This window comes from Ptychodera flava, chromosome 3 (genome assembly GCF_041260155.1).
Source record: "Ptychodera flava strain L36383 chromosome 3, AS_Pfla_20210202, whole genome shotgun sequence".
NCBI lineage: Eukaryota > Metazoa > Hemichordata > Enteropneusta > Ptychoderidae > Ptychodera > Ptychodera flava.
Genome location: NC_091930.1, coordinates 2,324,894 through 2,340,196, shown reverse-complemented (window position 1 = coordinate 2,340,196; position 15,303 = coordinate 2,324,894). Strand labels below are relative to the sequence as shown.

At 39.7% G+C, this 15,303-nt stretch overlaps 1 protein-coding gene across 1 annotated transcript in view; it reads right to left on the bottom strand.

Annotated features, from left to right (window-relative positions):
- Positions 1 to 15,303, bottom strand: part of LOC139124556 (uncharacterized) — an 85,035-nt gene that overhangs the window by 33,133 nt on the left and 36,599 nt on the right. The window contains exon 3 of the mRNA XM_070690693.1: positions 4,692 to 4,920. Within this exon, the coding sequence (XP_070546794.1) occupies positions 4,847 to 4,920 (74 nt within the window). The 3' untranslated portion in view covers positions 4,692 to 4,846. The remainder of the gene's footprint in view (positions 1 to 4,691; positions 4,921 to 15,303) is intronic.

The window sequence follows — 15,303 nt, the reverse complement described above, 5'->3', positions numbered from 1 at the left end:
CTGTCATCAACGATGACTTGTTTTTCATGTTTTTTCGACTATAACTCAACTATCCCTGAACCGATTTTGTTCAATGTTGGTACACAGATAAAGTAATATGGCATATATATATGTCAATATATTTTGCGAAATGATCCAATATGGTGGCCGGGCGGCCATTTTGTTGCTTTTTTTTCATTTTGTTTAACCATAACTATCCCTGACCAAATTTCGTTCAAACTGGCACATAGACTTTTGATCTTGTCATGGAAAACACCAACAGCCATAACTTTACTGTCCCAAGTATACAAACATGACCCTCGCAGACCACTATCATGTGATTTCCCAACATTTAACAAATTCACCCCTCTTCCCTGTAATAGAGCTACCAAGCATGTAATTCAATCGCTGTAATTCAAACACCATAATCAAGTGGGGACTGTGTCATCAACGATGACTTGTTCCATGCAACATAGCTCAGACATGACTGACATTACTGCTTGGATAAAATATTATTCTCTCCCTACACAGTTAATATTCAACACTTTGAAAATAATGTGGGAATAGTCCATTGTCCATGCAACCAAGCATGTAATTCCAAATGCTGTAATTCAAACATCAAAATCAAGTGGGGACTGTGTCATCAGCGATGACTTGTTCCATGATGGAATTGCAACATAGCTCAGACATGACTGCCATTACTGCTTGGATAAAATATTGATTCTCTCCCTACACAGTTAATATTGAACACTTTGAAAATAATATGGGAATAGTCCAATTGTTTTGAATTTTCAGAAATAGTTATGAAGAATAGACTGTAATAAAGCATTGATTCCCTCCTAACACAGTTTATAGGTAAAACTTAGAAAAACTGTCTTAGTTGTACAATGAATTATATTGAATTCTCAGCAACAGTAATGAAGGATACACTGTAGTGAAAGGAGCCATCTTCAGTCTTTTCAAGAGGTCATTTTTGGGAATAGTGTTACATCATTATTGAATAAACAGTTACTTTATTTGATTGTGTGCGATATTTTGGATTGCAAAGACAAGTTATCTTATTATCAAAGGTGTGCATAAAGATCAGAACTTTTCTTGTGTTATCACTCCACTGAATGGTAACAGATGGTTGTTCTGTTCATTTTGTTGTTTCAGTAACTGGTATATATCTGTATATATATATATATATATATATATATATATATATATATATATATATATATATATATATATATATATATATATATATTGGCAGCAATAGAGGTCAAGCAGCATTGCATTTTTACATCTGGAAACACTGACCATCTCACCATCACCCAAGATGTGCTGAATGCCGTGATGGACATGGAAACAGAACCAGATGAAGACTAGGATCCCTGATCTGCAGGCTGTCAGTTTTACATGATAGTTTCATGCTTTGAGTCATCATTGAGATACGTGTGAACCGATTCGTTACAAATTCAGCACAAAGACATTGCACAAATTATACAAAAATGTGACAGAAATATCAATTTTTGCTAAAACTCTTCAGTGACTGAATAGCTAATTCCTTTGTATGTTGCTTTCCAAAATTGTACATATTATGGTAATATTTTAATCTATATATTCAGTTGTAAATAATACAATTTAATTTGTTTTCAGAAAAAATTGAGATGTTGGTCATTTGAATATTTTGTTGTAATACTTTAAAGGTAGTTTAAAATCACAAATTGTTGACATCTGGAGTTATTCAGTCTCCTAGAATTCCCAACTATGTTTAAATATGAAAAATTGAGGTCACATAATGAACATTTCAAACAGCTATTTATAAGGTTTGATTATTTTTTCATGAACAAAACACTAACAAAAAAGGATTACAATCATGATTTCCAAAGTGAGCAAATCTTGATCCTCTGAAATTGTGGTATTCATCAATGTACAATCATAACTATCATGGCCTTCTAAACACATATTAATCAACATGGCCTTCAAAATTAGTGGACGTGATTTATCTTGGCCCGGCCTTCAGAACTAAAGGGTCATGTCCAAGGTGGCCTTGAAAAATAGAGGGTCATGTCCAAGTTGGCCTTGAAAAATAGAGGGTCATGTTCAAGGTGGCCTTGAAAAATAGAGGGTCATGTCAAAGGTGGTCCAGAAAAATCGAGGGTCATGTCCAAGGTGGCCTTTAAAACTAGAAGGTCATATCCAAGATTGCCCTGAAAAATAAGGGTCATGTCCAATGTGGCCCTGAAAAATAGAGGGTCATGTCCATGGTGGCCCTGAAAAATGGAGGGTCAGGTCCAAGGTGGCCTTGAAAATAGCAGATCATGTCCAAGGTGGCCTTGCAAAATATAGGGTCATGTCAAAGGTAGCCTTAAAAATACAAGGTAGGAATCATCAGAGCATTTAAAAAACAAAGGATGACAGATTTTGAATTCATGTTGATTTTTTTGCCTTCGTACTTATACAGGGCTATTTTTTCATGTAAGATAGTGTTGTTATGAACAATTTTTAGACATTTTCAAGTTTTCAATTTCAAAATATTATTTCCATATAAATATTTCACCAACTACTTGATTTCCTTGAACTTTTTAAGTAGATAGAATAAAAATTCATAAAAATACAATTTAAACTATTTTACTTTGCCTTATTGAGGTACTAACTTCACAAGTATGAAATACCTTAGTTTCCTGAACATCTACCACATGATGAAAATAACAGTTTGGCAAAATAGGAGAGTTTACAATGTACACTCAGCAGGCAAAAAAAGTAATGATTATAACTATTTGAAAAATCGCAATATGACATGCGTGATATATCAAAAACAGGTAAAGGTTGAAATATGTCAGATATAAAACATTCTGCAGAATTATATGATAAGTACAGGTATAAAGTATAAGTATAAGTATAAGTACAGGTTTGCAAATTTTGTTTATTACACATTTACATTTGCAAAAACAGCAAATTTGACTAGAATTAGTAAAAAGCAGTAACTTAACTTTGCCATGTAGATTGAACAAAATTAAGAATTTACCTAGTTTGTAGCAACAAATTATGGTCTGGTACCTTATTTTCTATAATTTTTGACAAACGTTTTAAAATCCTATGACCCAAAATATTTCCAATCGTGTTCAAATTATCCTTCGGCAAATGTTCAGACATCCCCTGATTTAGTAATGACTACGAAACACATAGTGAATATTTGAAGAAATCGACAAGCAACATAGCTTCGTCAATTCACGCTGTCGTTAAATACTGTCAAATAATGTGGCATTTGATAGATAGTAACTGAACCATACTTACCTTAAATAAGTAATATTACCGAAACCCAGTGCGTCGTTTTAAAGGTACTGAGCGATATCTTCTGTGAAGTGAGCAGAAGCACGAGGGAACTTCTAACGCTGTTTTGACATTTCCACCCGACCGTCGTCACAGCTGTGAACTTGGGCGCGTTTTCCGTTGTTTTAAGAGCCACAATGAAGACACGTATCCCATGCCAAAGGAATGCTTATGCGTATCTCATAAGAGACGATCGTAAAAATTTTAATCAAACACGTATTTATGTGGATAATACATGCAGGAACGTCACTGCTTTTCTGTTTCCAGGACTATAATTTGATAAATTGAAGCTTCTTTTTGTGCACCAATACCAATAGTTGTATATAAGGACGAGATATAAATATTATACTCATATATGCATTTGCAGATTCAATATGGTTCAATTTCTTTTAATTGGTTATTGTATGCACATATTTGCCGTTGGTAAAGCAATTACTCCACAATCAGTCACACTGTTCCTTTACTTCTCCGCTTTGTAAGAAAAATATAGTTTCAACATCAAAACAGTATCTTAAATCTGTTTTGCACCCGTTATATCTATATGTCCTGAGTACAAAGCCTACCAGTTCTCTACGAAAAAAAAGCACAGAAGAGGACTATCTCCCTAGCATTTCATAAACATGTCCAAAACGTTTCATTGCAAAGGCACCCTTCACCTCTGTATACAAAAATTTCTCAGGACGATAGCATTAACAGCTGTCAGTACGTCATTTTAATAAGCATCATGAAGATCTTTATCATTGTATTCCTTCAACGATTGCGTGAGTTACGTAGAGCGAAAATTCTGCTGAATTAACTTAGTCTTTGCACGGTTTGAGACACTGTCCCGTAGGCAATCAAAATAAACGGTAGATCCTTTACTTTTGTGAAAGGGGAGTACCAGTTCCAAAGTTCTATTATCTTTTCAAAATGATTATCTTGCATCTTAAAGTAAAGTTAAGAGGTTTCCGACCATGAGAATCATACAGTGTATGTTCCTATCAATTCTAGAATTAATAGTTTCGCTGTCGTATTCCATCGTCATGTTTTTTATGTGTTTCATATATAAACTCTGCCCCATAGTATAGCTCATTATATCGTTTTGAAGAGCATTCAGATTCCATGATATTGTATTTTCAGGCCCGTACAGTAAAATAATCACACGTAGGCATGGAACCAAATGACATTAAAACAATCGAATGGTGATATATTCGACAGTATGGCAACTATCTTGCATATTATTTTAAGCCGAACAAAATAAATAACTCCAGATTTTCGTAGACTTAAGGCACGTGTAAATTATCTCATATGACGTAATAGTGAATATTTTCTCTATAGTCTCCTTTTTATAAAATAACAAGAAGGTACTGATATGGCACTTTCTATACAATAGTAATTTTTAAAAGCTCACTCACCCGTCGCCTTTGATTTTCCTTGCATGTCCATATCTTCGCTTTTAACAGCCTTGACATTTTCAATTAACTTTGCAAACGTGTTTTCCTTGTTCTTATCCACCTGCCAATCAGTTTCTTGTTCCTCTGTCCGACAGGAAGCTTATCCAGCGACCTGACTAGACTTTCCTGATTTCTAACCGCAACCATAGCATTTGAGCTACTTCCTCATTTATTCCAAAGGCAACAATTTCTAAAACCAGAAAAGGGAAAATTATATATATATATATATATATATATATATATATATATATATATATATATATATATATATATATATATCTTATAATAAAATATTATATATATATATATATATATATATATATATATATAATTATCAGATAGTTTCACAAAGCTATGTCAAGACATCCTCAACTTTTTGAAAAATTCAATGCAACACCGAAAGACATCATATATAACATCAGACTCAAACTAACTTAAAGCCCCAGTATTTGTAACTTTTAACCTGTTTTTATGTTCGAAATTGCATATTATTCTCTTACATCCATCGTGAAATGTGTTCAGTAAAGAAATAAGCCAAATTTGTGGTCCTGTAGTGACATACAAACGCTAAATATTGCGCGATCGAGTTGGATTGCCGCGCGGGTTTGTTGACAATTTGTAGGCTGTGCACGTGATCGAGAACGCCGATACTGATGACATCATCGAGCCTGCACATTCCTGGGGCCTTGCCATGCCACGCCACACTGCCTGGTAATCGCCCATGGTCGCCGGCTGAATGACCTGCGAATGGTTTTATTTTGTTCTTCTCCGTTCAAATACATACTGCTACTGTGTTTCAGAGGATACAGAACTTTGGCAGAGGAGGCTAACATTCTATTCTGGTACGTGTGCGGTATATACGGATTATTCAAACTGCAGTCGGCAGTGCACCGATGCGCACCCTGCAGTTGGTCACTCCGGGTACCGATGTAAAATCAAGACGACACTATATACACTTGGCTCACTTCTGTAGGCAAATAGCTATCAAAATTGAGTAACTGAAGTATTAAATTTCAGCTGATTGTCGCTTTAGCGGCAAGGTGATTGCGAAATCGAAGCAACATAGTTTGGCAATGTACGGTAGGCTGTCGAATGCAGTGAACGCGATGGCCTTTGGCAGCATGTAAGGGAACCGTCAGTATTTACGACCTGGGGGTCATTCAAGAATTGAAAGTTATAAGGGGGTGCTCAAAATGTTTTTTCTTTGTCTTACTCTGTCCTCAATGACATAATGATTGGTTGATTATATATATTTTACTCTGATACATATTAAATAAAAAAGAAAATAAATACTCTAACAGTACAAATAAATATCAACTAGATGAAGCAAGGCATCAGTGGTGATGATGATGTCACACAGTAGTTTTCTGCAGTCGTTACCAGGGTTGGAAGGAGAGGCTGGGTCATGGAGAAATGTTCTCGACAGATATCACTATAAGTGCACAGGATCTAGGACAAAACTGAACTGTTGTGAATTCATCCTTTATATTATCAGAAATATATTTTATTTGACTTGAGTTCAACAACCATTTGGACATTTAACCATACCATATTGACATGCTACCCATCCAAATGGTCGGAGACTGCTTATTAGGTGAGCTTTTATATCTACATATTATTACATGGGCTCAGGTAAGCCAAACTTTCTGTTAGAGAGGGGGTTACTCAAAGTCATCATGGTTGGCTGGGTGCGACTCAAAATTTCGGAGTTTCTAATGTAATTCCTCCGACCCCCAGATCGTAAATAATGACGGCTCCCTAAACAGCTGTGAACGCCTGAGTCCGAACGATCGGGACCAGTATACGCACTGCTGTATCTCAGCGAAAATTTAGAAAAAAACAATGGAGCTACTGCTAAGGAATTTACAGACTCTTGGCTCTTGATGCATCAGTTACTGAGCTTTTATACTGGTAAAAAAGCATTCTGAATACAGCGGTAAATTTCCTCCCAAACGAGAAAGGATAACACGCGGGCATTCTGCGATGGACGCTGTCAATTTTACCTTGCTGCAGGCCCCACACACCAATAAAGGGCCGACCCCGCTGCACTTGAACAGTCTACTACCTCCATGTAGTACAGCCTTACAGGTCTAGTAGCTGGCCAAACACACAAAAAACAACGTCGCAGCGTAAATTCCGTAGGTCAGTACCGTTGATCATAAATTTTCAGAACCAGTGATGTTTAAAAGTTTTGTATTGATCACTTCATTTAGGTTTATGTGAATGACTTTCTCATCGAGCTGCGTCTATAATTGTCCCGGGCATTGTCCATGCAAATTTGGGGCCTGCCTTAGCTCCCTCCGATCGTCTGTAGACTACAGCCTGAGCAAATTGTACAGTTGTAAAAGTCAGATATGTATCATGAATTTTATACAAAAATATAAAGAACAGAATCAACCAAGAGGTTAGTTTGCTGTCGGGCCGGGTGCGCAGGGGACGACTTTGCAGTGAGGCCGGGATCTCTCTTGTGTTCGAACTTCCATCGCATCGCAGCTAGCCGATACTTGTTGTACTACTGTAGTCCCTGTGAGGATTAGATACCCGTTACGTTCGATATTTAAATTTAATAAGTAAGACTTTTGTACTGCATTCAAGATATAATTTTTCCTTTCTGAGCGTTTTCAATTACGCCGTACGGCAACGATATGCGAAGTTGATAGGCTGTGTTGCCTGCAGCGTAGCCTGGCCGTACACAAAACTTCGTTTGAGTAGACGGAGCAGAATCAGTCCCGCCATTTATTTTCAACGAAATTTTCATTATACTCCATAATGGAAGAAACGACTAGTTCGATGATTACAATGGTGAAGTGTTGAATTTTTATTCATATATGTTTTTTCTCTCTCAATTCATTCAGCAAACTTGATCTCCGTACCATCGGTCATAACGTGCAGTGCCTTGCATGAAGCTTACAATCGACTGCCTCCGTCGTTAGTTTAGCTGTTCAAGACGTTTGTTTGCACGGCTCATTATAGTCGGAACAATCTGTAAACACTTACATATTTATATCTTCCGGTATTTCACTCAACTTTCGCGCGTTTTTAGCTGAGTCTCCAGTTTCGATGGACCAGACCTTTTCGAAGAGCGTATGGTTTCTACGGACGCCACAGTAAAACTTGCGTAGATGTGGTTGAGCATGCGCGGTGGTGTGATTACGTTTCGTTTCGTGTGTCAACAAAGCTGACTTCTGGTCCGGACAAGAAGTCATTTTTCACTCCTTTTACTGTTAATCGTGAGGCGGCTGGGCATGCAAACCATGCGATTCAGTATTAATTATGGTCTACTTTCACATACTGAGGATGTCATTTTAATTAAAAATATGAAAAAAATTGTTAAAAGTTACAAATACTTGGGCTTTAAGGTGAAGGTGGTACCTGATCAGTACTGCTGCTTGTGAGCCAAGGCAGTTGACTGTATAGTTTCATATCCCCGAAACAGTCGCCTTCGTAAATAAGTGATGAACACTTAGGAGATTTTGATGATCTTATTTCTTTGCTGTATATTAATTGTTATAAACTAATCCTGCTGATGTCATATCTTCATCATTCATATGACACAGCCATAGAGAACCCATAATGACCTAGGGAGGGTGAAAAACACCCGTAAGTCAATGATCGAATAAAAAGTTACAATATAGCAGGTATGGTTGACTCTCTATTGAGTCCTTTTACATACATGGTGTTAAGTAAAAATTTCCACTTTGTTAAAAAATGTCGCTTGAATATTAATTATCCTTGTGATCAAAAGAACTCATCATAGTACCACTGAGTGCTTCAGCCATTATTCACGACAATCTGCACTTTAATTCAGGCAGAAAAAATATCTTTACAAATATAACTCACATTAAATACAAACTAAACAAGCATCCATGCAGATATCAAAACTTCAAGGTCTGCACTATTTTTCTTCCGAACTATCTTCGTGGGTAACGAACCCGGAAGTGAATTAGTGATCTTGTGCCAATATAGTGAACCTTAAATTGACAAATGTGCACAATTAGAACACTAATGAAATTACTGGTGAATCTGACTCAAATACTAAAATAAAGAAAATTTAACCAAACACTTCTATTCCTACACCTGCCTCAAGACATACGTTCAGTGGCCCTACGGCAGCAATTTGCGTAATCTCTGTACCAAGCCATATGTCACAAAATCACATTCCTCTGGCAAACAATTTTTTGTGACCCAAACACTCATATCAGAATACTTATACAATTTCTTAGTAGTGTTCTCCCATAAAGATAATGATTTCACAAATAGCAATCCCCCCGACAAATAAAACCCCGGTGACAGGGGTTAGATCTGTTTTCTTCGTCTTTTTACGGAAATTTTGAATAATAAATTTCTCTGTAGATAACTGCTATGGATGGATTTGCACGAATTTTTGATATAAAGGCAAGAAATTGTATGTCTAAGTAATTAAAGTACTGGTTTGACAAATAAAGTTCCATTAGCAAAGAAATTGACAAAGAGCTATGCCATACCCCTATTCCTGACTCAGTCCAATATGGCCGCCAGCAGGAATTTAAGCCCACCAAGTGACACAAAATTAATGTTTGATGTGGTTTTGACATACTTTCATATTTCCAAAAAAATTTCGGAGTGATAGAAATTGCAAAACTTACTATCTTTCAGAATATGACATCATATGTACTGAAATATGCCCCTAGGGGGCTTCTTGGGGCCGTCAACATAGTGAACCTTAATTTGACAAATGTGCACAATTTTAACACCAATAAAGTACTGGTGAATCTGACTCAAATACTAAAATAAAAGAAAATTAAACCTAACACTTCTATTCCTACACCTGCCTCAAGACGTAAATTCGTTGGCCCTATGGCAGCAATTTGCGTAATCTCTGTACCAAGCCATATGACACAAAATCACATTCCTGGCAAACAAATTTTGTGACCCAAACACTCATATCAGAATACTTATACAATTGCTTAGTAGTGTTCTTCCCATAAAAGATAATGATTTCACAAATAGCCCGTCCGACAAATAAACCTCGCTTTCATGTGTTAGGCCTGTTTTCATCGACTTTTTACAGAAATCTTGAATAATAAATTTCTCTGTAGAAAACCACTATGGATGGATTTGCATGATTTTTTTATATAAAAGCAAAATTGTATATCAAAACAGTAAAAATACTGGTTTGACAAATTAAGTTGAATTAGCAAAGAAACTGACAAAAAGCTATGCCATACCCCTATTCCTGACTGAGTCCAATATGGCTGTCAGCAGGGATTCGGGCCCCCATGTATATCAAAATTAATGTCTGAGGTGGTTTTGACATACCTTTATATTTCAAAATAATGTTCTATGAAAATAGCGCCCTCAGTGGTGCTTTTGACAAAATTCAGGCTTATTGTTATGATTTCTATGGGCCAGAGAACTACTCAAACTACCATTGAATGCGTCAGCCATTATTCACAACAGTCTGCATTTTGATTAAGGCGGAAAAATATCTTTACAAAAATACCTCACATTAAAGTTCAAACTAAACAAGCATCCATACAAATATCAAAACTAAACAAGCATCCATACAAATATCAAAACTTCAAGGTCTGCACTATTTTTCTTCCGAACTGTCTTCGTGGGTCGAGAACCCGGAAGTGAATTAGTGGTCTTTTTCCTTATGCCATTTTGCCAAACCATGCATATACGGAGTAGTGATGTTGTGTTTGTAGCAAATATATTCAGTTGAAAAAAGATGTGTTCTGATGTTTAAACTTATATGTTCTGATGTTTAAAATTTAAACTTAGAAAATAAATAAATTAACCGATATCAACATATACAAGGAGATTCAGGTTAACTTTTCAAAATGTCATCATAAGTAATTAAAATTTTCATTTTCCACAATTCATAAAATTGACAAAATCGGACTTTTCCGTGTTTTTTTATTTAGAAAATAGGGAATAATTATATAACATGACAAAAAACACTGCTACAAAGTAACTGAAATCTCGTATCCTAGTCTACATGAAAGGCAACACCAATCACGATCTCTTTACAAAAGCTTACATGTTGTCCATACTTTATATGAAAGTATATTCCAGCCCTACATGGTAACATTTGTGCACTGAACTGCAATTTTTTTACAGAGCGAAAGTGTCTTTCGGCAGTTTTAGTCTTGTCTGGCTACAAGCGGACCTAATGTTGCGCACAGTGTATAAGTGTTTGAAAAAGTCACAAAACACAAAGAACGTATCATATCAAACAATTTAATAGAAAAATCCGGAACACAATGCAACTTTGTTTATTAATCACTTAACATGTTTGCTCTCATATATAACAAACAAGGTTTGATACAAGCTTTAAGTGGTTGTGGGTAGTTGAGTCACCGTTTGTGAACACACCACCGCTAAGTTGAGGAAAGACAGAAGGGTTTATTGCAAAAAGGAAAACGTAAATGCCAACAAAGTATAGAATAAAGCACCAAATGAAACGGCAAATATAAAGCAGTAAAGGGCATAGAACTAGTGCCCTCGCAGATCTCAAACTAAGTACTATCAAAACTTACAATACAAAACAGTAAAAATAGCAGTAGCAAACTAACCTACAATAAAATATGAGCAAAATATATGGGAGAGGGCCCCTTCAGTCAAGCAACCGAGCAACGGTCATTGGTGACCTTGGGGTCAAGGTCTGAATGACCTTGATGATGAATCCATCCTGAGAGGCCGCAATGTGGGAAAGGAGTGGAATTCCCGACAAATGGGGGTCAGGATGGAATCAAAAGCCCAAACGAAGGAAGTATGACTGAAGTGACCCCCAAAAGGAGGGAAGAAATTGAGAATGATGTTAGTAAAGGGGTTCTCGCACCCAGGGGAACACCACAGTGGTGATACGGCCTGGGGGAGGGGGTCCTGGGGGACAGGTAAACTGTACGAGCCCAGGTGGAAACATGATGAAGCGGAGACGAGGTTCTCGCGCCCAAGGGATCACCGTGGTGATGATACAGCTTGGGGGGAGGGGGTCCTGGGGGACAGGGTAGACTGTACGAGCCCAGGTGGAAACGTGGATGGAACAAGACAAGGTTCTCGCACTCAAGGGATCACCGCAGTGGTGATACGGCTTGGGGGAGGGGTCCCGGGGACAGGTAAACTGTGCGAGCCCGGGAGGAAACACGGAATGAAGACAAGGTTCTCGCGCCCAAGGGATCACCGTGGTGATGATACGGCTTGGGGGGAGGGGGTCCTGGGGGACAGGTAAACTGTGCGAGCCCAGGTGGAAACAATGTACATGTAGGAACGTTAGGTGACAGAACACAGACGTGAAACACAATGAGACATGTAACGTGCGAGTCATAATGCAATGGAATGAGGCTGACTTGCAATGACGAATAGGCAGCCGTAAAAAGTGTTTGAGTGTGCACCAGTGAGTCCAGAATTAAGCAGGGTGGCACCATGAGAATTAGGAGGCTAGCCGTTGAAAAGCATGACGCAAGGAAGTTTCTGATGTTCTTATGTAAAGTCGATAGCAGTCTGCTGGACCATCTGCCCAATGTCTGGATCAGGTGGTCTGGAATTTGTGATGCTGCAGCTGAAGTGGCTGCTCCAATGCGGAAGAAATGGCCGGCGAAGAACTCCGGTCGAAGACCGATACCTGATAAACAGTCCGCAGAAATGTTGTGAACGTGTTGTGGTCTAAAGGTGTTCTTTCTGGCAGGAGGAAAAGGGTTCGGATGCACTTGGACACATAGCTTGACGGACAGACATGAAACGAAGTAGTGCGGAAACAGGACAGATTGCGGTACCCGTGGGGAAGAGGCGCAGGTTGAAGCCGCGGCGAAATTGGTCAGTTTTTGATGACTTCAGTCGTACTGACAGACAGGAGACTCGTCCGTTGGATGCAGTGGTGGTAACGTCCCTGAAGCAGAGGTTACGCTGAACTTATGGGTGGTGGATGTGAACTCGCTACAGCGTAGAAACCCGAAGAAGGCAAGGAGGAATGCGATTGCAACAGAAGGTCTACGTATGGGCTGAATACTCCTTCGTTGAGGACGTTGCACATGCGCCGGAGAATGTCCACTGTAATAGGGAGGCGTGGTCTTGTGCTTGAGCCTTGTATGCGATGGATCCCCTTGAGAACATTCTTGAGGCATGGGTAAGGATGGGCTGTATTCTGACGCAGGGGATTGCGATGGCCATTCATAATGTAATAGGAGCATATTCCCGCTAGATACAGTTTGATAGTGGACAATTTCAGGTGAAGGATGGTGGCACAGTGGGAAACAAAATAGACTAAAAGCTCTTCAGACACATCAGGCAGAGACGTTGAACTCACTGGAACGTCTGACAACGAGCAGAAAGTTTTCCATGCGCGAACCCCCGACGAATAGGAACCGATTGTCCTCTTGCTTAGTGATGCTTGTTGGAAGATTGCCACAGCTTCGTTCAGTGGAACATTACTTCTGAGGGCACTTGGCAGGGGGCTGGATCCGCGTGTGGTGCCTCGTCCCAAAAGCGCTGCATCTGAAAACGAGACAGAGAGTCAGCAATAGTGTTCAACTTCCCAGGGATGTGTTCGGCATGAAACATGAAGTGATGTGTGGCTGCCAGAAGAACGAGGCGCCTCATTAATTTCATGATGATGGGTGACTTGGAGCGTCCTTTGTTGATGATGTGGACGGTAGCCGAATTGTCACAGTGGAACAGTATGCGTTTGCGCGCCCAGAGATGGCCCCACAGGAGAGCGGCAATGACAATAGGATACAGTTCTTGGAAGGCTATAGAAAGTGCAGGGTCGGAGTCTAAGCGCAAGCTGCTGTCCCAGCGTTCTGGGAACCAGTGGCCGATGAAGTAGCCGCCGTGGCCAATGCCGCTGGCATCTGTATAAAGTTCCATGTCTGATGCTGCTGTTGTACTTGTGTCAAGGAACATGGAAATGCCGTTCCAGCTCGTGAGAAAATGGTGCCACACTGCGAGATCCAGCCTGCTTTCTGATGAAATGGTGATGTGAAAGTCGAGTTTTTGTGTGGACATAGACAATTCAATGAGTCTAAAAATGAAAGTTCTTCCTGGAACCACGACGCAACACGCAAACGTAGGTGACCAAGTAGACAGAGTAGTTGCCTTTTCGTGCAGGATTTGTAATTTAGGAAAGAAGCGACAGAGACCGAGTATTCTGTCGAGTTTCTCTTGTGACAGGCGGCTTGCATCTTTATGGTGTCTTATTCAATACCGAGGTATTCGAGGCAGTTGGTGGGCCCGACGGTTTTATGTGGTGCAATCGGGATAGTGAGACGATGGAATATCAAGGTCAGGAGGGCCATTGTTCGGTTGGCATCAAAGGATGGAGGGTCGACGGTGAGGAAATCGTCAAGGAGGTGGAAAATGGTGTCAATATCGTATACCTTCTCTGCTATCCAAGAAATGGCGGTTGAAAGTTGGTCGAAAATCTTTGGGCTAGAACGAGAGCCGAAGGGGAGACGTACGAAGAAGTAAAAACGGCCTTGCCACTGGATACCGTATAGATGCCATAGCGAGGGATGGATAGGGATCAACTTGAAGGCATCAACAATGTCCGTTTTGCAGAGCCAAATACCCTTTCCAAGTCTGAGAATAGAGGCAATGGCGTCATCGAGTTTAACGTAAGATAGACTGAATTCTTCCTTGTCAATGAGTTCATTTATGCTTGAAGTGACTGGGTCGTTACGTGGCGAGGATAGATCAACGATGAGACGTTTTTTCCCGGAATATTTCTTCTTGGCGAGACCAATAGGGCTACAGGCGGAAGTTAGCAAAGGGTGGCTGCTCAAACGGGCCGAGTAAATACCCTTTGCTTACTTCAGAATCTATTAGTTCTGAGACAGTTTGTGGCTGAGAGCGGGCTGAAAGTAAGTTACGGCCAATGAAAGTTGACGAGGGTGCAATGCGGACACCTGTGTGGAAGCCATCTTGCAAGCCTGAAATTAATTGGAGTAGAGGCCTTCGATGGTAGTCACTTCGTTGTGGGGTTTTTGCTGCGGCATTTTCCTTGGGCTTTACTGTGTATATTTGAGAAACATTGAGAGCAGTAGTGCGCATATGTACAGTTCGCCTTGGTGCAGCCGCTGGACGCATTGAAATTATTGCATAGTTCTCTACCTTGGTGGAATACACGAAGTCGTCCTTTTCTGTCTTGTGACGATGATCGAGTGGTCGCTGCTGAAGAAACCGGTTTCTTACTGCCTGGGGCCAGTTGAGGGCAGATTTCTGTAGCATGGGAAACGCTGCCGCAGAGGTTACACAATACCGCCCGTAGACCAGAAAAAATAGAGCAGAAGAGGTCGTTATCACGATGGGCCCAATCGACTTTGATATTGTGATTGAGAAGTAAAGCTGCCGCCCTCGCTGAAAAACGCCGGTGGTACTCGTAAAATGCTAGGCCACTGAAACGGCTGGACATGCCCACGATTTCACGTTGATACGCATCTAACTCTCCGCGTCGGTTCGGGAAAGCCTCGCACATAACGTTTTTATAGATGGAGAAGGCTAGGATGAATTCCTGGATAGTAAGCGAGCGGGCTACTCGCGAATCGTATAGCGGTTTCAGTGATAGGGCTTCGTCGCCGATGACGATGTGACG